Source organism: Oncorhynchus gorbuscha, linkage group LG18 (genome assembly GCF_021184085.1).
Source record: "Oncorhynchus gorbuscha isolate QuinsamMale2020 ecotype Even-year linkage group LG18, OgorEven_v1.0, whole genome shotgun sequence".
Taxonomy (NCBI): domain Eukaryota; kingdom Metazoa; phylum Chordata; class Actinopteri; order Salmoniformes; family Salmonidae; genus Oncorhynchus; species Oncorhynchus gorbuscha.
The window spans coordinates 14,795,858-14,820,176 of NC_060190.1; the positions used below are offsets into that span (position 1 = coordinate 14,795,858).

Genomic DNA, 24,319 nt, shown 5'->3' on the forward strand with positions numbered 1-24,319 from the left:
TCCCCTGCTCTTCCCCTATCCACCAACCCCCCTTCCCCCGCTCTTCCCCTATCCACCAACCCCCTTCCCCTGCTCTTCCCCTATCCACCAACCCCCTTTCCCCCGCTCTTCCCCTATCCACCAACCCCCTTACCCTCTTTCCCCTGCTCTTCCCCTACCCACCAACCCCTTCCCCTCTTTCCCCCGCTCTTCCCCTATCCACCAACCCCCTTCCCCTCTTTCCCCGCTCTTCCCCTATCCACCAACCCCCTTCCCCTTGCTCTTCCCCTATCCACCAACCCCCCTTCCCCTCGCTCTTCCCCTATCCACCAACCCCCTTCCCCTCTTTCCCCCGCTCTTCCCCTATCCACCAACCCCCTTCCCCTCTTTCCCCCGCTCTTCCCCTATCCACCAACCCCCTTCCCCTTGCTCTTCCCCTATCCACCAACCCCCTTCCCCTTGCTCTTCCCCTATCCACCAACCCCCTTCCCCCGCTCTTCCCCTATCCACCAACCCCCTTCCCCTCTTTCCCCCGCTCTTCCCCTATCCACCAACCCCCTTCCCCTCTTTCTCCCGCTCTTCCCCTATCCACCAACCCCCTTCCCTCCCTATCCACCAACCCCCCTTCCCCTCTTTCCCCCGCTCTTCCCCTATCCACCTACCCCCTTCCCCCGCACTTCCCCTATCCACCAACCCAACTTCCCCCGCTCTTCCCATATCCACCAACCCCCCTTCCCCCGCTCTTCCCTATCCACCAACCCCCCCCCTTCCCCCGCTCTTCCCCTATCCACCAACCCCCTTCCCTCTTTCTCCCGCTCTTCCCCTATCCACCAACCCCCTTCCCCTCTTTCCCCCGCTCTTCCCCTATCCACCTACCCCCTTCCCCCGCACTTCCCCTATCCACCAACCCCCTTCCCCCGCACTTCCCCTATCCACCAACCCCCTTCCCCCCGCTCTTCCCCTATCCACCAACCCCCTTCCCCCGCTCTTCCCCTATCCACCAACCCCCCTTCCCCCGCTCTTCCCCTATCCACCAACCCCCCTTTCCCCCGCTCTTCCCCTATCCACCAACCCCCTTCCCCCCCTGCTCTTCCCCTATCCACCAACCCCCCTTTCCCCCGCTCTTCCCCTATCCACCAACCCCCCTTACCCTCTTTCCCCTGCTCTTCCCCTACCCACCAACCCCCTTCCCCCTTTCCCCCGCTCTTCCCCTATCCACCAACCCCCTTCCCCTCTTTCCCCTGCTCTTCCCCTACCCACCAACCCCCCTTCCCCTTTCGCTCTTCCCCTATCCACCAACCCCCTTCCCCTCTTTCCCCTGCTCTTCCCCTATCCACCAACCCCCTTCCCCTCTTTCCCCCGCTCTTCCCCTATCCACCAACCCCCTTCCCCTCTTTCCCCTGCTCTTCCCCTATCCACCAACCCCCCTTCCCTCGCTCTTCCCCTATCCACCAACCCCCTTCCCCTCTTCCCCCGCTCTTCCCCTATCCACCAACCCCCTTCCCCCCGCTCTTCCCCTATCCACCAACCCCCTTCCCCCGCTCTTCCCCTATCCACCAACCCCCCTTCCCCCGCTCTTCCCCTATCCACCAACCCCCTTCCCCCGCTCTTCCCCTATCCACCAACCCCCTTCCCCTCTTTCCCCGCTCTTCCCCAACCCCCCTTCCCCTCGCTCTTCCCCTATCCACCAACCCCCTTCCCCTCTTCCCCCGCTCTTCCCCTATCCACCAACCCCCCTTCCCCTCTTTCCCCCGCTCTTCCCCTATCCACCAACCCCCTTCCCCTCTTTCCCCCGCTCTTCCCCTATCCACCAACCCCTTCCCCTCCCCTATCCACCAACCCCCTTCCCCTCTTTCCCCCGCTCTTCCCCTATCCACCAACCCCCTTCCCCCCGCACTTCCCCTATCCACCAACCCCCTTCCCCCGCACTTCCCCTATCCACCAACCCCCTTCCCCCCGCTCTTCCCCTATCCACCAACCCCCTTCCCCCGCTCTTCCCCTATCCACCAACCCCCCTTCCCCCGCTCTTCCCTATCCACCAACCCCCTTCCCCCGCTCTTCCCCTATCCACCAACCCCCTTTCCCCCGCTCTTCCCCTATCCACCAACCCCCTTCCCCTCTTTCCCCTGCTCTTCCCCTACCCACCAACCCCCCCTTCCCCTCTTTCCCCCGCTCTTCCCCTATCCACCAACCCCCTTCCCCTCTTTCCCCTGCTCTTCCCCTACCCACCAACCCCCTTCCCCTCGCTCCCCCTTCCCCTCCCCCGCTCCCCCTTCCCCTCGCTCTTCCCCTATCCACCAACCCCCCTTCCCCCGCTCTTCCCCTATCCACCAACCCCCCCTTTCCCCCGCTCTTCCCCTATCCACCAACCCCCTTCCCCTCTTCCCCCTGCTCTTCCCCTATCCACCAACCCCCTTCCCCTCTTTCCCCCGCTCTTCCCCTATCCACCAACCCCCCTTCCCCCCGCTCTTCCCCTATCCACCAACCCCCTTCCCCTGCTCTTCCCCAACCCCCTTCCCCTCGCTCTTCCCCTATCCACCAACCCCCTTCCCCTCTTCCCCCGCTCTTCTTCCCTATCCACCAACCCCCCTTCCCCTCTTCCCCCGCTCTTCCCCTATCCACCAACCCCCTTCCACCAACCCCCTTCCCCTCTTTCCCCCGCTCTTCCCCTATCCACCAACCCCCTTCCCCTCTTTCCCCCGCTCTCCCCCTATCCACCAACCCCCTTCCCCTCTTTCCCCCGCTCTCCCTATCCACCAACCCCCTTCCCCTCTTCCCCTATCCACCAACCCCTCTTTCCCCTGCTCTTCCCCTATCCACCAACCCCCTTCCCCTCTTTCCCCCGCTCTTCCCCTATCCACCAACCCCCTTCCCCTCTTTCCCCCGCTCTTCCCCTATCCACCAACCCCCCTTCTCATCTTTCCCCTGCTCTTCCCCTATCCACCAACCCCCTTCCCCTCTTTCCCCCGCTCCCCCTATCCACCAACCCCCTTCCACTCTTTCCCCCGCTCTCCCTATCCACCAACCCCCCTTCCCCTCTTCCCCTATCCACCAACCCCTCTTTCCCCTGCTCTTCCCCTATCCACCAACCCCTCTTTCCCCTGCTCTTCCCCTATCCACCAACCCCCTTCCCCTCTTTCCCCCGCTCTTCCCCTATCCACCAACCCCCCTTCCCCTCTTTCCCCCGCTCTTCCCCTATCCACCAACCCCCTTCCCCTCTTTCCCCGCTCTTCCCCTATCCACCAACCCCCTTCCCCCGCTCTTCCCCTATCCACCAACCCCCTTCCCCCGCTCTTCCCCTATCCACCAACCCCCTTCCCCCGCTCTTCCCCTATCCACCAACCCCCTTCCCCTCTTTCCCCTGCTCTTCCCCAACCCCCATCCCCTCGCTCTTCCCCTATCCACCAACCCCCTTTCTCTCTTCCCCCACTCTTCCCCTATCCACCAACCCCCTTCCCCTCTTTCCCCGCTCTTCCCCTATCCACCAACCCCCTTCCCCTCTTTCCCCCGCTCTTCCCCTATCCACCAACCCCCTTCCCCTCTTTCCCCCTATCCACCAACCCCCTTCCCCTCTTTCCCCCGCTCTCCCTATCCACCAACCCCCTTCCCCTCTTCCCCTATCCACCAACCCCTCTTTCCCCTGCTCTTCCCCTATCCACCAACCCCCTTCCCCTCTTTCCCCCGCTCTTCCCCTATCCACCAACTCCCCTTCCCCTCTTTCCCCGCTCTTCCCCTATCCACCAACCCCCTTCTCATCTTTCCCCTGCTCTTCCCCTATCCACCAACCCCCCTTCTCATCTTTCCCCTGCTCTTCCCCTATCCACCAACTCCCCTTCCTCCCTATTTGCTCTGAGGCAGCACTTGGGGTCTGCAGCCAAGGGGTTTGTCCTCGGATTAGAAAGTGCATGCAGGAATTGGGTATTTGGTTGACGAATGCAACAATACGCAACTTTACAGATTTGTTCCAGTCATTGAATGCAACTCTAAGAACACTGCCTTTGCCTATTCCATCCAGGTAATAGAGGAATCCAAGATAAATGACTAGAATACAATTCTCTATGGAGAAAGACATTTCCCTAGTCAAAGGATCCTAGACGCTAGTTATAATCTATGTAAATACAAATCATCATATCATTCACATAACACAGTGTGCATTCAATATTCATATCAGGTATAAATATCTGTAATCCCAGTGCATGAATATATCAAATATATGAAACATCTGGAATCAGTCGAAACAAGCAGACAAACATTTGTTTGGCGACAACAACAAAAAACATGTCTCTCTTGTTGTTAGTATCAGTTTGGGAAGTGAGTGAAAAGTGACATGAAACGTGATTGGGATTTGATAGGAGTGAGGGGTGTGTGATGGCCGCATGTAGCCTAGCGGTTAAGAGCGTTTGGGCAAGTAACCCAAAGGTCACTGGTTCGAATCCCCTGTTAATTTGTTCAGAATTCTGACGCAGTTGTCAAGTCAACACATCTGTCATTGCTGCTGTGAACCCCATCACAAGAGCGATGCCAAAGAAAGGATGTATAAAACATTGACATCATTGATGCAACTTCAATGTTGTTTGAGCTGCATTGTGTATCACTAAATTAGCTTGAGATGACTTTACCGCATCCAAGTTGCTTGACATAGGCGTTTCAAAGAGCTGTCAGTCAAGGTGAGCTCATGAATAATAAACTCCCCGCCCACAAAGCCTGTCTTTTCAAACTTCCAGAGATAAACATACTTTTTCACACATTTTGAGCATTTCTATCCAAAACAAATATTATGGGTGATATTTTAGTCACTCAAAAGGCTATTTTACATGGGAATCAGAATGACAGTTCGGACCTTTAAGTGTGTATGAGGGAATTTGTATCTAGTTGCTGACACTGCTATAGCTTCTACCTGCAGCAGAGCTTGGTGCAGCCATAGCGCCATACACCCCCATCACACTCGTTCGTGCACACCTGTCCCCAGCCAATTTATATCCTAATAATGACCCACTAATAAAGACAACAAGAGCATTTTAATAACACTTGCTGGTTGTGTATGGCCACCATCATCAATCAAAATATTTCCCCAAACCCTCACTATTTCTCTCCACCTCCACACTTACACATTTTTCTTATTTTCTGCATCTCCTACACACTTCCTATCAGTCTCTCTCCTCTACTCTCCCTTCCTTCTTTACTGTATCCAGCTACCTCAACACTTCCTATCAGTCTCTCTCCTCTACTCTCCCTTCCTTCTTTACTGTATCCAGCTACCTCAACACTTCCTATCAGTCTCTCCTCCACTCTCTTCCTTCTTTACTGTTAACTAGCTACCTCAACACTTCCTATCAGTCTCTCCTCCACTCTCTTCCTTCTTTACTGTTAACTAGCTACCTCAACAATTCCTAGTCTCTCTCCTCCACTCTCTTCCTTCCTTTACTGTTAACTAGCTACCTCAACAATTCCTAGTCTCTCTCCTCCACTCTCTTCCTTCCTTCTTTACTGTTAACTAGCTACCTCAACAATTCCTAGTCTCTCTCCTCCACTCTTCCTTCTTTACTGTTAACTAGCTACCTCAACACTTCCTAGTCTCTCTCCTCCACTCTCTTCCTTCTTTACTTTTTATAGCTACTGTTTACAGGCCTCCTGGGCCATATACAGCGTTTCTCACTGAGTTCCCTGAATTCCTATCAGACCTTGTAGTCATTGCAGATAATATTCTAATCTTTGGTGACTTTAATATTCACATGGAAAAGTCCACAGACCCACTCCAAAAGGCTTTTGGAGCCATCATCGACTCAGTGGGTTTTGTCCAACATGTCTCTGGACCCACTCACTCTCACAGTCATACGCTGGACCTAGTTTTGTCCCATGGAATAAATGTTGTGGATCTTAATGTTTTCCTCATAATCCTGGACTATCAGACCACCATTTTATTACGTTTGCAATTGCAACAAATAATCTGCTCAGACCCCAACCAAGGAACATCAAAAGTCGTGCTATAAATTCACAGACAACACAAAGATTCCTTGATGCCCTTCCAGACTCCCTCTGCCTACCCAAGGACGCCAGAGGACAAAAATCCGTTAACCACCTAACTGAGGATCTCAATTTAACCTTGCGCAATACCTAGATGCAGTTGCACCCCTAAAAACTAAAAAAATGTCTCATAAGAAACTAGCTCCATGGTACACAGAAAATACCCGAGCTCTGAAGCAAGCTTCCAGAAAATTGGAACGGAAATGGCGCCACACCAAACTGGAAGTCTTCCGACTAGCTTGGAAGGATGGTACCGTGCAGTACCGAAGAGCCCTTACTGCTGCTCGATCGTCCTATTTTTCTAACTTAATTGAGGAAAATAAGAACAATCCGAAATTCCTTTTTGATACTGTGGCAAAGCTAACTAAAAAGCAGCATTCCCCAAGAGAGGATGACTTGCACTTTAGCAGTGATAAATTCATGAACTTCTTTGAGGAAAAGATTATGATTATTAGAAAGCAAATTACGGACTCCTCTTTAAACCTGCGTATTCCTCCAAACCTCAGTTGTCCTGAGTCTGCACAACTCTGCCAGGACCTAGGATCAAGAGAGACGCTCAAGTGTTTTAGTACTATATCTCTTGACACAATGATGAAAATAATCATGGCCTCTAAACCTTCAAGCTGTATACTGGACCCTATTCCAACTAAACTACTGAAAGAGCTGCTTCCTGTGCTTGGCCCTCCTATGTTGAACATAATAAACGGCTCTCTATCCACTGGATGTGTACCAAACTCACTAAAAGTGGCAGTAATAAAGCCTCTCTTGAAAAAGCCAAACCTTGACCCAGAAAATATAAAAAACTATCGGCCTATATCAAATCTTCCATTCCTCTCAAAGATTTTAGAGAAGGCTGTTGCGCAGCAACTCACTGCCTTCCTGAAGACAAACAATGTATACGAAATGCTTCAGTCTGGTTTTAGACCCCATCATAGCACTGAGACGGCACTTGTGAAGGTGGTAAATGACATTTTGATGGCATCGGACCGAGGCTCTGCATCTGTCCTCGTGCTCCTAGACCTTAGTGCTGCTTTTGATACCATCGATCACCACATTCTTTTGGAGAGATTGGAAACCCAAATTGGTCTACACGGACATGTTCTGGCCTGGTTTAGGTCTTATCTGTCGGAAAGATATCAGTTTGTCTCTGTGAATGGTTTGTCCTCTGACAAATCAACTGTACATTTCGGTGTTCCTCAAGGTTCTGTTTTAGGACCACTATTGTTTTCACTATATATTTTACCTCTTGGGGATGTTATTCGAAAACATAATGTAAACTTTCACTGCTATGCGGATGACACACAGCTGTACATTTCAATGAAACACGGTGAAGCACCAAAATTGCCCTCGCTAGAAGCATGTGTTTCAGACATAAGGAAGTGGATGGCTGCAAACTTTCTACTATTAAACTCGGACAAAACAGAGATGCTTGTTCTAGGTCCCAAGAAACAAAGAGATCTTCTGTTGAATCTGACAATTAATCTTAATGGTTGTACAGTCGTCTCAAATAAAACTGTGAAGGACCTCGGCGTTACTCTGGACCCTGATCTCTCTTTTGAAGAACATATCAAGACCATTTCGAGGACAGCTTTTTCCATCTACGTAACATTGCAAAAATCAGAAACTTTCTGTCCAAAAATGATGCAGAAAAATTAATCCATGCTTTTGTCACTTCTAGGTTAGACTACTGCAATGCTCTATTTTCCGGCTACCCGGATAAAGCACTAAATAAACTTCAGTTAGTGCTAAATACGGCTGCTAGAATCCTGACTAGAACCAAAAAATTTGATCATATTACTCCAGTGCTAGCCTCTCTACACTGGCTTCCTGTCAAAGCAAGGGCTGATTTCAAGGTTTTACTGCTAACCTACAAAGCATTACATGGGCTTGCTCCTACCTACCTCTCTGATTTGGTCCTGCCGTACATACCTATACGTACGCTACGGTCACAAGACGCAGGCCTCCTAATTGTCCCTAGAATTTCTAAGCAAACAGCTGGAGGCAGGGCTTTCTCCTATAGAGCTCCATTTTTATGGAACGGTCTGCCTACCCATGTCAGAGACGCAAACTCGGTCTCAACCTTTAAGTCTTTACTGAAGACTCATCTCTTCAGTGGGTCATATGATTGAGTGTAGTCTGGCCCAGGAGTGGGAAGGTGAACGGAAAGGCTCTGGAGCAACGAACCGCCCTTGCTGTCTCTGCCTGGCCGGTTCCCCTTTTTCCACTGGGATTCTCTGCCTCTAACCCTGTTACGGGGCTGAGTCACTGGCTTGCTGGGGCTCTCTCGTGCCGTCCCTGGGGGGTGCGTCACCTGGGTGGGTTGATTCACTGTTGTGGTCGGCCTGTCTGGGTTTCCCCCCTTTGGGTTGTACCGTGTCGGAGATCTTTGTGGGCTATACTCGGCCTTGTCTCAGGATGGTAAGTTGGTGGTTGTAGATTTCCCTCTAGTGGTGTGGGGGCTGTGCTTTGGCAAAGTGGGTGGGGTTATATCCTTCCTGTTTGGCCCTGTCCGGGGTGTCCTCGGATGGGGCCACAGTGTCTCCTGACCCCTCCTGTCTCAGCCTCCAGTATTTATGCTGCAGTAGTTTATGTGTCGGGGGCTAGGGTCAGTTTGTTTATCTGGAGTACTTCTCCTGTCCTATTCGGTGTCCTGTGTAAATCTAAGTGTGCGTTCTCTAATTCTCTCCTTCTCTCCTTCTTTCTCTCTCTCGGAGGACCTGAGCCCTAGAACCATGCCCCAGGACTACCTGACATGATGACTCCTTGCTGTCCCCAGTCCACCTGGCCATGCTGCTGCTCCAGTTTCAACTGGCCTGGGCCCTAGGACCATGTCCCAGGACTACCTGACATGAGGACTCCTTGCTGTCCCCAGTCCACCTGGCCATGCTCCTGCTCCAGTTTCAACTGTTCTGCCTTACTATTATTCAACCATGCTGGTCATTTATGAACATTTGAACATCTTGGCCACGTTCTGTTATAATCTCCACCCGGCACAGCCAGAAGAGGACTGGCCACCCCACATATGCTCTCTCTAATTCTCTCTTTCTTTCTCTCTCTCGGAGGACCTGAGCCCTAGGACCGTGCCCCAGGACTACCTGACATGATGGCTCCTTGCTGTCCCCAGTCCACCTGACTGTGCTGCTGCTCCAGTTTCAACTGTTCTGCCTTATTATTATTTGACCATGCTGGTCATTTATGAACATTTGAACATCTTGGTCATTTTCTGTTATAATCTCTACCCGGCACAGCCAGAAGAGGACTGGCCACCCCACATAGCCCGGTTCCTCTCTAGGTTTCTTCCTAGGTTTTGGCCTTTCTAGGGAGTTTTTCCTAGCCACCGTGCTTTTACACCTGCATTGTTTGCTGTTTGGGGTTTTAGGCTGGGTTTCTGTACAGCACTTTGAGATATCAGCTGATGTACGAAGGGCTATATAAATAAATTTGATTTGATTTGATTTGATTTACTGTTAACTAGCTACCTCAACAATTCCTAGTCTCTCTCCTCCACTCTCTTCCTTCCTTCTTTACTGTTAACTAGCTACCTCAACAATTCCTAGTCTCTCTCCTCCACTCTCTTCCTTCTTTACTGTTAACTAGCTACCTCAACAATTCCTAGTCTCTCTCCTCCACTCTCTTCCTTCCTTCTTTACTGTTAACTAGCTACCTCAACAATTCCTAGTCTCTCTCCTCCACTCTCTTCCTTCCTTCTTTACTGTTAACTAGCTACCTCAACAATTCCTAGTCTCTCTCCTCCACTCTCTTCCTTCCTTCTTTACTGTTAACTAGCTACCTCAACACTTCCTAGTCTCTCTCCTCCACTCTCTTCCTTCTTTACTGTTAACTAGCTACCTCAATTCCTAGTCTCTCTCCTCCACTCTCTTCCTTCCTTCTTTACTGTTAACTAGCTACCTCAACAATTCCTAGTCTCTCTCCTCCACTCTCTTCCTTCTTTACTGTTAACTAGCTACCTCAACAATTCCTAGTCTCTCTCCTCCACTCTCTTCCTTCCTTCTTTACTGTTAACTAGCTACCTCAACAATTCCTAGTCTCTCTCCTCCACTCTCTTCCTTCTTTACTGTTAACTAGCTACCTCAACAATTCCTAGTCTCTCTCCTCCACTCTCTTCCTTCCTTCTTTACTGTTAACTAGCTACCTCAACAATTCCTAGTCTCTCTCCTCCACTCTCTTCCTTCCTTCTTTACTGTTAACTAGCTACCTCAACAATTCCTAGTCTCTCTCCTCCACTCTCTTCCTTCTTTACTGTTAACTAGCTACCTCAACAATTCCTAGTCTCTCTCCTCCACTCTCTTCCTTCCTTCTTTACTGTTAACTAGCTACCTCAACAATTCCTAGTCTCTCTCCTCCACTCTCTTCCTTCTTTACTGTTAACTAGCTACCTCAACAATTCCTAGTCTCTCCACTCTCTTCCTATCCTCCACTCTCTTCCTTCCTTCTTTACTGTTAACTAGCTACCTCAACAATTCCTAGTCTCTCTCCTCCACTCTCTTCCTTCCTTCTTTACTGTTAACTAGCTACCTCAACAATTCCTAGTCTCTCTCCTCCACTCTCTTCCTTCTTTACTGTTAACTAGCTACCTCAACAATTCCTAGTCTCTCTCCTCCACTCTCTTCCTTCCTTCTTTACTGTTAACTAGCTACCTCAACAATTCCTAGTCTCTCTCCTCCACTCTCTTCCTTCCTTACTGTTAACTAGCTACCTCAACAATTCCTAGTCTCTCTCCTCCACTCTCTCTCTTCCTTCCTTCTTTACTGTTAACTAGCTACCTCAACAATTCCTAGTCTCTCTCCTCCACTCTCTTCCTTCTTTACTGTTAACTAGCTACCTCAACAATTCCTAGTCTCTCTCCTCCACTCTCTTCCTTCTTTACTGTTAACTAGCTACCTCAACAATTCCTAGTCTCTCTCCTCCACTCTCTTCCTTCCTTCTTTACTGTTAACTAGCTACCTCAACAATTCCTAGTCTCTCTCCTCCACTCTCTTCCTTCCTTCTTTACTGTTAACTAGCTACCTCAACAATTCCTAGTCTCTCTCCTCCACTCTCTTCCTTCCTTCTTTACTGTTAACTAGCTACCTCAACAATTCCTAGTCTCTCTCCTCCACTCTCTCTCTTCCTTCCTTCTTTACTGTTAACTAGCTACCTCAACAATTCCTAGTCTCTCTCCTCCACTCTCTTCCTTCCTTCTTTACTGTTATCTAGCTACCTCAACAATTCCTAGTCTCTCTCCTCCACTCTCTCTCTTCCTTCCTTCTTTACTGTTAACTAGCTACCTCAACAATTCCTAGTCTCTCTCCTCCACTCTCTCTCTTCCTTCCTTCTTTACTGTTAACTAGCTACCTCAACAATTCCTAGTCTCTCTCCTCCACTCTCTTCCTTCCTTCTTTACTGTTATCTAGCTACCTCAACAATTCCTAGTCTCTCTCCTCCACTCTCTCTCTTCCTTCCTTCTTTACTGTTAACTAGCTACCTCAACAATTCCTAGTCTCTCCTCCACTCTCTTCCTTCTTTACTGTTAACTAGCTACCTCAACAATTCCTAGTCTCTCTCCTCCACTCTCTTCCTTCCTTCTTTACTGTTAACTAGCTACCTCAACAATTCCTAGTCTCTCTCCTCCACTCTCTTCCTTCCTTCTTTACTGTTATCTAGCTACCTCAACACTTCCTATCAGTCTCTCTTTACTGCCATCTAGCTACCTCAACACTTCCTATCAGTCTCTCTCCTCTACTCTCTTCCTTCTTTACTGTTATCTAGCTACCTCAACACGTCCTATCAGTCTCTCTCCCTTCCTTCTTTACTGCTATCCAGCTACCTCAACACTTCTTATCAGTCTGTCCTTCACTCTCTTCCTTCCTTCTTTACTGCTATCCAGCTACATCAACACTTCCTATCAGTCTCTCTCCTCCACTCTTCCTTCTTTACTGCCATCTAGCTACCTCAACACGTCCTATCAGTCTCTCTCCTCCACTCTTCCTTCTTTACTGCCATCTAGCTACCTCAACACTTCCTATCAGTCTCTCTTTACTGCCATCTAGCTACCTCAACACGTCCTATCAGTCTCTCTCCCTTCCTTCTTTACTGCTATCCAGCTACCTCAACACTTCTTATCAGTCTGTCCTTCACTCTCTTCCTTCCTTCTTTACTGCTATCCAGCTACCTCAACACGTCCTATCAGTCTCTCTCCCTTCCTTCTTTACTGCTATCCAGCTACCTCAACACTTCTTATCAGTCTCTCTCCTCCACTCTTCCTTCCTTCTTTACTGCTATCCCGCTACCTCAACACTTCCTATCAGTCTCTCTCCTTCACTCTCTTCATTCCTTCTTTACTGCTATCCAGCTACCTCAACACTTCCTATCAGTCTCTCTTCTTTACTGCTATCTAGCTACCTCAACACTTCCTATCAGTCTCTCTCCTCTACTCCCCCTTCTTTACTGTATCCAGCTACCTCAACACTTCCTATCAGTCTTCTTTACTGCTATCTAGCTACCTCAACACTTCCTATCAGTCTCTCTCCTCTACTCTCCCTTCTTTACTGTATCCAGCTACCTCAACACTTCCTATCAGTCTTCTTTACTGCTATCTAGCTACCTCAACACTTCCTATCAGTCTCTCTCCTCTACTCTCCCTTCCTTCTTTACTGCCATCTAGCTACCTCAACACTTCCTATCAGTCTCTCTCCTCTACTCTCCCTTCCTTCTTTACTGTATCCAGCTACCTCAACACTTCCTATCAGTCTCTCTCCTCTACTCTCCCTTCCTTCTTTACTGTATCCAGCTACCTCAACACTTCCTATCAGTCTCTCTCCTCTACTCTCCCTTCCTTCTTTACTGTATCCAGCTACCTCAACACTTCCTATCAGTCTCTCTCCTCTACTCTCCCTTCCTTCTTTACTGTATCCAGCTACCTCAACACTTCCTATCAGTCTCTCTCCTCTACTCTCCCTTCCTTCTTTACTGTATCCAGCTACCTCGACACTTCCTATCAGTCTCTCTCCTCTACTCTCCCTTCCTTCTTTACTGTATCCAGCTACCTCAACACTTCCTATCAGTCTCTCTCCTCTACTCTCCCTTCCTTCTTTACTGCTATCCAGCTACCTCAACACTTCCTATCAGTCTCTCTCCTCTACTCTCCCTTCCCTCTTTACTGTATCCAGCTACCTCAACACTTCCTATCAGTCTCTCTCCTCCACTCTCTTCCTTCCTTCTTTACTGCTATCCAGCTTGTCCTTTGACCTCCGTCCACATTCTCTCTCTCGCTCTGTGCTTCCTTTCTTGCTGGCTCAAGCATCTCTTTAGAGCTATGATGGGGTGTAGTAACAAAGGGAAAGTGCACCCCAGATTATTCAGTGCTATTTAATGTCTTCTTAAGAAGAGATAATGGAGGCAATAAGAGAGGAAAACAGGCGATCGCTCACTCAAGAGGCTTTCAGCAAAAACACTCTCCCCCAACTAATGCTTTTAGCAACTGATAGTGGAAAAACACACAAAAGGATTTTGCAGACAGTTTTCAGCATGAATCTAATGAATGGACAGACAGATAAGATTTAATAGAAAAGGCCAACAGAGTGTGTGTGTGTGTCTTACCACATGGCGTGCATGTATGTAGGTGGCAGGCGCGGACTGCTGACAGGGGTGCAGTTGTATGACCTCATAATCCTCTCGGCCAACAGGAAGTTGCGGAATAAACTGGCCACCAACAGGTCCTGACGAAAGAGCTTCTGGAACAGATCTAGCGAGAGGGAGGATGAGTAAGAGAAGAACGGACATGACGGAATGGAAAGAAAGAAAGTGATAGGGGCATGGGACCATGGTTGATAGAAAATAAGACAGCATCAAAGAAAGAGATATTCTATTGTTTTTTCTCCCTCATCAATCTGCCCACAATAACAAAGCAAAAACATGATTTTATAATTTCTCAAATTTATTCCAAATAAAATGTTAATATTTACATAAGTATTCAGACCCTTTACTCAGTACTTTGTTTAATCATTTTTGGCAGCGATTACAGTCTCGAGTCTTCTTCAGTAAAATGCTAAAAGCTTGACACCTGTATTTGGGGAGTTTCTCCCATTCTTCTCTGCAGATCCTCTCAAGCTCTGTCAGGTTGGATGGGGAAAGTTGCCGCACAGCTATTTTCAGGTCTCTCTAGAGATGTTCGATCGGGTTCAAGTCCGGGCTCCCATCAGCATGATGGTGCCAGGTTTCCTCCAGACGTGACGCTTGGCATTCAGGCCAAAGAGTCCAATCTAGATTCTCATGGCCAGAGTCCTTTAGGTGCCTTTTGGCAAACTCAAAGCAGGCTGTCATGTACCTTTTACTGTGGAGTGGCTTCCGTCTGGCCACTCTACCATAACGGCCTGATTGGTGGAGTGCTGCAGAGATCGTTGAATACTGGAAGGTTCTCCCATCTCCACAGAGGAACTCTGGAGCTCTGTCAGAGTGACCATCAAGTTCTTGGTCACCTCCCTGACATAGGCCCTTAACCGCCGATTACACAAGCTCTAGGAAGAGTCTTGGTGGTTCCAAACTTCTTTCATTTAAGAATGATGAGGCCACAGTCTTCTTGGGGACCTTCAATGCTACAAACATTTTCTGGTACCCTTCCCCAGATCTGTGCATCGACACAATCTTGTCTCGGACCTCTACGGACAATTCCTTCGAACTCATGGCTTGGTTTTGCTCTGACATGCACTATCATATGTGGCACATTATATCGACAGGTGTGTGCCTTTCAAAATCATGTCCAATCAATTGAATTTACTACAGGTGGAATCCAATCAAGTTGTAGAAATATCAAGGATGATCAATGGAAACAGGATGCACCTGGGCTCAATTTCAAGACTCATGAGACTCACTTATGTAAATAAGGCATGTTTAATTTTTAATACACTAGCAACAATTACTAAAAACCTGTTTTCATTTTGTCATTATGGGGTATATTGTGTAGATTGATGAGAATAAGGCTGTAATGTAACAAAATGAGGAAAAGTCAAGGGATCAATGCTTACCGAATGCCCTGTAGGTGTGCATGTATTGTGCATTGAATGCACTGTATGTGTGTATGTATCTATTGTGTGTGTATGTAGTGTGTGTGTATTGAATGTGGACACAGGCAGAGTGCAGTAGCAGCGCCAGATAGATCAAGGCAGGGGGCCGTAGTGACATTTTCAACTCGTATTATTAATTCATGCATTATCTCATTTAGTTTAATGGGGCCAGGTTTCTTCAGTGTTTATCCCCAACTAATGATAATTGGTGTGTGTGTGTGAGAGAGAGGGCTTGAGTCTGTCTGTGCATAAGTGTTTTGATTGTGGCGTGATTGGAGTGTGCGTGTTCACGTGCTTTTGTGTGTGAGTATGTCTGTGTGAGTGTAGTTTGTGAGAGTGAGGTGTGTGGTGAGGTTGGATTAGGTGTGTGTGAGTACGTCTGTGTGAGTGTAGTTTGTGAGAGTGAGGTGTGTGGTGAGGTTGGATTAGGTGTGTGTGTAGTCTGTGTGAGTGTCTGTGTGAGTGTAGTTTGTGAGATGTCTGTGTGAGTGTAGTTTGTGAGAGTGAGGTGTGTGTGATTATTGGGTGTGTGTGAGTATGTCTGTGTGAGTGTAGTTTGTGAGAGTGAGGTGTGTGGTGAGGTTGGATTGGGTGTGTGTGAGTATGTCTGTGTGAGTGTAGTTTGTGAGAGTGAGTGAGGTTGGGTGTGGTGAGTATGTCTGTGGATTGAGGTGTGTGTGAGTATGTCTGTGTGAGTGTAGTTTGTGAGAGTGAGGTGTGTGGTGAGGTTGGATTGGGTGTGTGTGAGTATGTCTGTGTGAGTGTAGTTTGTGAGAGTGAGGTGTGTGGTGAGGTTGGATTGGGTGTGTGTGAGTATGTCTGTGTGAGTGTAGTTTGTGAGAGTGAGGTGTGTGGTGAGGTTGGATTGGGTGTTGGATTGTCTGTGTGAGTGTAGTTTGTGAGAGTATGTCTGTGTTGGAGTGTAGTATGTTGTGAGTGTAGTTTGTGAGGTGTGTGGTGAGGTTGGATTGGGTGTGTGTGAGTATGTCTGTGTGAGTGTAGTTTGTGAGAGTGAGGTGTGTGGTGAGGTTGGATTGGGTGTGCCGTGCCTTCATGAAGGACATTCACTGTGATGGAGGCTGATTAATGAATGGCAGTTCTGTATGGTTTCTGGGGCTTATCAGCACATTACCACTGTTCTCCTCTCACATCACGACTCACATGAGTGTTTGTGTGTGAGTGACTTTCTACTTGTCTGGCCAGCCCAGGTAGACACAGGGGTATGAGTGTGTGCGCATGCATATATGCTCCCAAGCTCGTGTGTGTGTGTGTGTGTGTGTGTGTGTGTGTGTGTGTGTGTGTGTGTGTGTGTGTGTGTGTGTGTGTGTGTGTGTGTGTGTGTGTGTGTGTGTGTGTGTGTGTGTGTGTGTGTGTGTGTGTGTGTGTGTGTGTGTGTGTGTGTGTGTGTGTGTGTGTGTGTGTGTGTGTGTGTGTGTGTGTACGTGTGTACCTCTGGGCAGCACGTTCCAGGCGATAGTGTCAGTGATAGCAGTGAAGATCCAGTTGAGCTCTCCCAGTGGGGTGCGTCTGTCATTCAGTCTCCCAGGTATCCTACACAACACCATAGGTTTGTCAGTAACATTAATATACCAGTAACTGTCAAAATAAAGGAAACCCCAACGTAATGTCTTAATGGCGTTGGGCCACCATGAGTCAGAACAGCTTCAATGCACCTACAAGTCTCTGGATCTTTGTTGGAGGAATCCGCAAGAAAATTCATTTGGTGTTTTGTTGATAGTGGTGGAAAATGCTGTCTCAGGCACCGCTCAAGAATCTCCCATAAGTGTTAAACTGGGTTGAGATTGTAACAGACTGCCATGGCATCATACATCACTTTCATGCTCATCAAACCATTCAGTGGACACTCGAGCCCTGATGAAGGGGGCATTGTCATCCTATGGAGGCATAGCCATGGTAACCAATATAATGGCCTGCCCAGCATTTTATACATTTGTAAATGTCTTAAGTCAGGAACCAAACCTGTGTGGAAGCACCTGTTTTTAATATACTTTGTATCCCTCATTTACTCAAGCGTATCCATTATTTTGGCAGTTACCTGTATATTCCATAAAGAATACACTAAGCGCACAAACATTAAGAACACCTTCCTAATATTGTGTTGCGCCCCCCTTGCCTTCAGAACAGCCTCAATTTGTCAGGGAATGGACTCTAAAAGGCGCCGAAAGTGTTCCACAGGGATGCTGGCCCATGTTGACTCCAATGCTTCCCACAGTTTTGTCAAGTTGGCTGGATGTTCTTGGTGGTGGACCATTCTTGATACACACAGGAAACTGTTGAGTGTTAAAGACCCAGCAGCGATGCAGTTCTTGACAAACAGTGCATCTGGCACCTACAACTGTACCCGATTCAAAGGCACTGAAATCTTTTGTCTTGCCCATTCACCCTCTGAATGGCACACGTACACAATTCATGTCTCAATTGTTTCAAGGCTTAAAAATCCTTCTTTAACCAGTCTCCTCCCCTTCATCCACACTGATTGAAGCGGATTTAACAAGTGACATCAGTAAGGGATCATAGCTTTCACCTGGATTCACCTGGTCAGTTTTTTCCCACACCTATTCCAAACTTAACCCACCAAGTCAATGTGCTGCAGGACATTGGTACCCACCCAGGTGATAATGCGACTCTCTCCTCACTAAATTAATGACAAATGGATGAATGGGCAAAAACTGTGCACCTTAATTCAGAATTAAATTCATATTAGGCCTAACTGATTGATGAGGGTGAAGAGGTTGATTTAATTTAGAAAGACAATAGTGTAATGATGAGTTGGTGTTATGCCTATTTATCAGCAGCAAATCAACGTCGGGGCTGATACCGTTCTCTTTTAAGTTTTACTTTGTGAACAGAAGCTGTTATGGAACTGTTTTATTTACTGTAGGGGAAACTAAAACATGCTACATGGTGCAGTAGGCCTTCAGAATAATGCAAAACATATCCTTGACTCTCTCAGTTGATGAGCGGGAAACAACAACGCCAGTCAGCCTGCCCAGCCGGCGCATCCAAACTACACCCAAACTATACCCACAGACTACAAACAAGATTCAATTGACTATAATCCGATGAGTGACAATTTAAGGCCTATCAGTTGGCAAACTGCACATGCAGGGAAAGGAGCATCACTTTATCATATCCTCCTTCAGAGTCACATGCAAGTAAAACATTTACATGTGTAAATAGTATCAGAAAGAGCATATTCTGCAGTTTCTATTACACATACCTTTGTCAAAAAGCTCTCATATAATTCAAGAGGTGCAGCTCTATTTCCAGATGTCACTTTTTCCAAGAACATCCCTGCTGTCCATGAATTCAGCACATGATCACTTACGCAGCAGCATTGCTATGCCTACTACGTAAAAACGAGTAACATAATACAATTAAAATATGCTATTCTGTCATCAAATCAAATTGTATTTGTCACATACACATGGTTAGCAGATGTTAATGCGAGCGTAGCGAAATGCTGGTGCTTCTAGTTCCGACAATGCAGGAATAACCAACAAGTAATCTAACTAACAATTCCAAAACTACTGTCTTATACACACACAAGTGTAAGGGGATAAAGAATATTTACATAAAGATATATGAATGAGTGATGGTACAGAGCAGCATAGGCAAGATACAGTAGATGGTATCGAGTAGAGTATATACATATGAGATGAGTATGTAAACAAAGTGGCATAGTTAGTGGCTAGTGATACATGTATTACATAAGGATGCAGTAGATGATAGAGTACAGTATATACGTATGCATATGAGATGAATAACATTTAAGTCATTTAGCAGACGCTCTTATCCAGAGCGACTTACAAATTGGTGCATTCACCTTGACATCCAGTGGAACAGTCACTTTAATGTAGGGTATGTAACATTATATTAGGTAGCATTGTTTAAAGTGGCTAGTGATATATTTTACATCATTTTCCATCAATTCCCATTATTAAAGTGGCTGGAGTTGAGTCCGTGTCAGTGTGTTGGCAGCAGCCACTCAATGTTAGTGGTGGCTGTTTAACAGTCTGATCGCCTTGAGATAGAAGCTGTTTTTCAGTCTCTCGGTCCCAGCTTTGATGCACCTGTACTGACCTCGCCTTCTGGATGATAGCGGGGTGAACAGGCAGTGGCTCAGGTGGTTGTTGTCCTTGATGATCTTTATGGCCTTCCTGTAACATCGGGTGGTGTAGGTGTCCTGGAGGGCAGGTAGTTTGCCCCCAGTGATGCGTTGTGCAGACCTCACTACCCTCTGGAGAGCCTTACGGTTGTGGGCGGAGCAGTTGCTGTACCAGGCGGTGATACAGCCCGCCAGGATGCTCTCGATTGTGCATCTGTAAAAGTTTGTGAGTGCTTTTGGTGACAAGCCGAATTTCTTCAGCCTCCTGAGGTTGAAGAGGCGCTGCTGCGCCTTCTTCACGATGCTGTCTGTGTGAGTGGACCAATTCAGTTTGTCTGTGATGTGTATGCCGAGGAACATAACTTACTACCTTCTCCACTACTGTTCCATCGATGTGGATAGGGGGGTGTTCCCTCTGCTGTTTCCTGAAGTCCACAATCATCTTAGTTTTGTTGACGTTGTGTGGGAGGTTATTTTCCTGACACCACACTCCGAGGGCCCTCACCTCCTCCCTGTAGGCCGTCTCGTCGTTGTTGGTAATCAAGCCTACCACTGTTGTGTCGTCCGCAAACTTGATGATTGAGTTGGAGGCGTGCGTGGCCACGCAGTCGTGGGTGAACAGGGAGTACAGGAGAGGGCTCAGAAGGCACCCTTGTGGGGCCCCAGTGTTGAGGATCAGCGGGGTGGAGATGTTGCCTACCCTCACCACCTGGGGGCAGCCCGTCAGGAAGTCCAGTACCCAGTTGCACAGGGCGGGGTCGAGACCCAGGGTCTCGAGCTTGACGACGAGCTTGGAGGGTACTATGATGTTGAATGCAGAGCTGTAGTCGATGAACAACATTCTCACATAGGTATTCCTCTTGTCCAGATGGGTTAGGGCAGTGTGCAGTGTGGTTGAGATTGCATCGTCTGTGGACCTATTTGGGCGGTAAGCAAATTGGAGTGGGTTTAGGGTGTCAGGTAGGGTGGAGGTGATATGGTCCTTGACTAGTCTCTCAAAGCACTTCATGATGACGGAAGTGAGTGCTACGGGGTGGTAGTTGTTTAGCTCAGTTACCTTTCTTGGGAACAGGAACAATTGTGGCCCTCTTGAAGCATGTGGGAACAGCAGACTGGTATAGGGATTGATTGAATATGTCCGTAATCACACCGGCCAGCTGGTCTGCGCATGCTCTGAGGGCGCGGCTGGGGATGCCGTCTGGGCCTGCAGCCTTGCGAGGGTTAACACGTTTAAATGTTTCACTCACCTCTGCTGCAGTGAAGGAGAGTCCGCATGTTTTCGTTCCAGGCCGTGTCGGTGGCACTGTATTGTCCTCAAAGCGGGCAAAAAAGTTATTTAGTCTGCCTGAGAGCAAGACATCCTGGTCCGTGACTGTGCTGGTTTTCTTCTTGTAGTCCGTGATTGACTGTAGACCCTGCCACATACCTCTTGTGTATGAGCCGTTGCATTGAGATTCTACTTTGTCTCTATACTGACGCTTAGCTTGTTTGATAGCCTTGCGGAGGGAATAGCTGCACTGTTTGTATTCGGTCATGTTACCAGTCACCTTGCCCTGATTAAAAGCAGTGGTTTGCGCTTTCAGTTTCACGCGAATGCTGCCATCAATCCACGGTTTCTGGTTAGGGAATGTTTTAATCGTTGCTATGGGAACGACATCTTCAACGCACGTTCTAATGAACTCTCACACCGAATCAGCGTATTCGTCAATGTTGTTGTCTGACGCAATACGAAACATATCCCAGTCCACGTGATGGAAGCAGTCTTGGAGTGTGGAATCAGCTTGGTCGGACCAGCGTTGGACAGACCTCAGCGTGGGAGCTTCTTGTTTTAGTTTCTGTCTGTAGGCAGGGATCAACAAAATGGAGTCGTGGTCAGCTTTTCCGAAAGGAGGGCGGGGCAGGGCCTTATATGCGTTGCGGAAGTTAGAGTAACAATGATCCAAGGTTTTTCCAGCCCTGGTTGCGCAATCGATATGCTGATAAAATTTAGGGAGTCTTGTTAAAATCCCCAGCTACAATGAATGCAGCCTCCGGATAAATGGATTCCAGTTTGCAAAGAGTCAAATAAAGTTCGTTCAAAGCCATCGATGTGTCTGCTTGGGGGGAATATATACGGCTGTGATTATAATCGAAGAGAATTCTCTTGGTAGATAATGCGGTCGACATTTGATTGTGAGGAATTCTAAATCAGGTGAACAGCAGGATTGGAGTTCCTGTATGTTTCTTTGATCACACCACGTCTCGTTAGCCATAAGGCATACGCCCCCGCCCCTCTTCTTACCAGAAAGATGTTTGTTTCTGTCGGCGCGATGCGTGGAGAAACCCACTGGCTGCACCGCCTCCGATAGAGTCTCTCCATGGATGAATGGGCAATAGAAACTGATAATGGTGCATGTGACTTAAAACCTCTTTGGGCTGCAATCCCGTTAACGGGATGATATGACAACAGCCAGTGAAAGTGCAGGGCGCCAAATTCAAAACAACAAATATCATAATTAAAATTCCTCAAACATACATGTATCTTATACAGTTTTAAAGGTAGTCTTGTTGTTAATCCCACCAGTGTCCGAATTCAAATATGCTTTTCAGCGAAAGCACCACAAACAATTATGTTAGGTCACCACGAAACCACAATACAAACAGCCATTTTTCCAGCCAAAGAGAGGAGTCGCAGAAAGCACAAATAGAGATTAAATTAATCACTAACCTTTGATGATCTTCATCAGATGACACTCATAGGACTTCATGTTACACAATACATGTATGTTTTCTTTGATAAAGTTCATATTTACATTTAAAAAAAGTTTACATTGGCACATTACATTCACTAGTTCCAAAAACATCCAGTGATTTTGCATAGCCACATCAATTCAACAGAAATACATATCATAAAGGTAGATGATAATACAAGTTATACACATGGAATTATAGATATACCACCTCTCCTTAATGCAACCGCTGTGTCAGATTTTAAAAGAACTTTATGGAAAAAGCAAACCATGCAATAATCTAAGATGGCGCTCAGAACAGTATTCAAATTAGCCGCCATGTTGGAGTCAACATAAACCATAAATGACATGCTAAATATTCCCTTACCTTTGATGATCTTCATCAGAATGCACTCCCATGAATGCCAGGTGCAAAATAAATACTTGATTTGTTCGATAATGTCCGTTATTTATGTCCAATTAGCTACTTTTTTTAGTGCGTTTGGTACACCTATCCAAACGCTGGTGCTGGTCCACCATTTTTTTGGGACATAATATCCAAAAAGTTATATTACAGGTTGAAGAAACATTTCAAACTAAGTACAGAATCAATCATTAGGATGTTTTTATCATAAATCTTCAATATAGTTCCAACTGGAGAATTCCTTTGTGTCTTGAGGAGGAACAGAACGCAGGAAGATATCATGCGTTATGCGCGTGACCTGGAACTGGCTCTCTGCCAGTAGTCTGATTCCCACAACACAGTAGAAGCCTCATTCAAATTTCTATAGACGGTTGACATCAAGTGGAAGCCCTAGATGGGATTTCAATAGGGAATGGTTTGAATATATACCAACCTCAGATTTCTCACTTCCTGTTTGGATTTCTTCTCAGGTTCTTGCCTGCCATATGAGTTCTGTTATACTCGCAGACATCCTTCAATTTAGAACTATATTGTAATTTTGATAAAGAATTGTGGGCAGTCTATTTTATTATGAGAGGCTAGAAATGGTATATAATTTCCCTCTGTGACAGTCAAATTAGACACCGAGTACAACATACAGTGTGTAGTTCACAATGGCAAGACGAACCAAAAGAATGGACACACTAAAAGTATTGCAAACGCTGCAGAATTTTGATGAGTTCGAGTTGGATGGATAATATAATAATATAATAATAATATGATCATATACTGAGCTTGAACTAAACATTGCTGATGAAGAGTCTTCATCTGATTCGGATGTTGACTTCCGCCTCTGATGCCTGAGCTTCTCCACAGAAAAAACTCAGAGCCAACAGACTGCGAGGCAGGAGTCTGGGAGGGACGGCACGGCACGGCGAGGCAGGAGTCTGGGAGGGACGGCACGGCGAGGCAGGAGTCTGGGAGGGACGGCACGGCGAGGCAGGAGTCTGGGAGGGACGGCATGGCGAGGCAGGAGTCTGGGAGGGACGGCACGGCGAGGCAGGAGTCTGGAGGGACGGCACGGCGAGGCAGGAGTCTGGGAGGGACGGCACGGCGAGGCAGGAGTCTGGGAGGGACGGCACGGCGCGGCGGGGCAGGAGTCTGGGAGGGACGGCACGGCGCGGCGAGGCAGGAGTCTGGGAGGGACGGCACGGCGAGGCAGGAGTCTGGGAGGGACGGCACGGCACGAGTCTGGGAGGGACGGCACGGCGAGGCAGGAGTCTGGGAGGGACGGCACGGCGAGGCAGAAGTCTGGGAGGGACGGCACGGCGCGGCGGGGCAGGAGTCTGGGAGGGACGGCACGGTTTGGGTAGAAAAGAGGGAGGAGTTTGTTTGACATGCAGATGTTGAAGCACATCAGAGATGGTACTGTTGCTCATGTGCATAGAAAAGTAAACAGTAGGTGGGACATGTCTTTGGATGAACTCTAAGCATTTATTGAACTCTTGTACGTCCGCGGGGAGTACGGCGGAAAGAGCATGACGTGGAGTCCTTTTGGTCTGATCGGTATGGGGCGGACATTTTCAAATTGATTACACTGGGCTGGCTGCCGCAAACTGTTTACACTGGGTTGGATGGTGTCCAACTGAGGTGATACTGCGGCAGGTGCATATGAAGCAAGGCCCATGAAAACTGTGTGCAGTGCAACCGATTTGTTTGTGGGGCTTGCTCATACAAAGCCCCGAAGCTGTGCGCTGACTGTGGACCCCCCAAAAAAGAAGAGGAAATTGATTAATGCGTAAAGACACTTACATAAGGGAACAATACAGTGTCCGATATAAAACAGTAATTTGTTGATTGTACCTTGTCATGAATATATATTTACGCAATTCACCCTTTACAATTGTTGATTGTGATTCCAAGATGGCGTAGCAGTAAGTCATCCTGTCGTGCCGTGTCCCTTGTCTATATCGTTTCTTTTTCGTTTTTACATATTTTTCTTTGCATATCTCTT

At 47.7% G+C, this 24,319-nt stretch overlaps 1 protein-coding gene across 6 annotated transcripts in view; it reads right to left on the reverse strand.

Moving 5' to 3' along the window:
• The window catches only part of LOC124003457 (regulatory-associated protein of mTOR-like), a 254,307-nt gene that overhangs the window by 93,918 nt on the left and 136,070 nt on the right, over positions 1–24,319 (reverse strand). For all 6 annotated transcript variants that reach the window (XM_046311732.1, XM_046311730.1, XM_046311729.1 and 3 more), the window contains exons 9-10: positions 16,516–16,616; positions 13,603–13,747 (exon numbers count right to left, since the gene is read on the reverse strand). In XM_046311732.1, the coding sequence (XP_046167688.1) occupies positions 13,603–13,747; positions 16,516–16,616 (246 nt within the window). The remainder of the gene's footprint in view (positions 1–13,602; positions 13,748–16,515; positions 16,617–24,319) is intronic.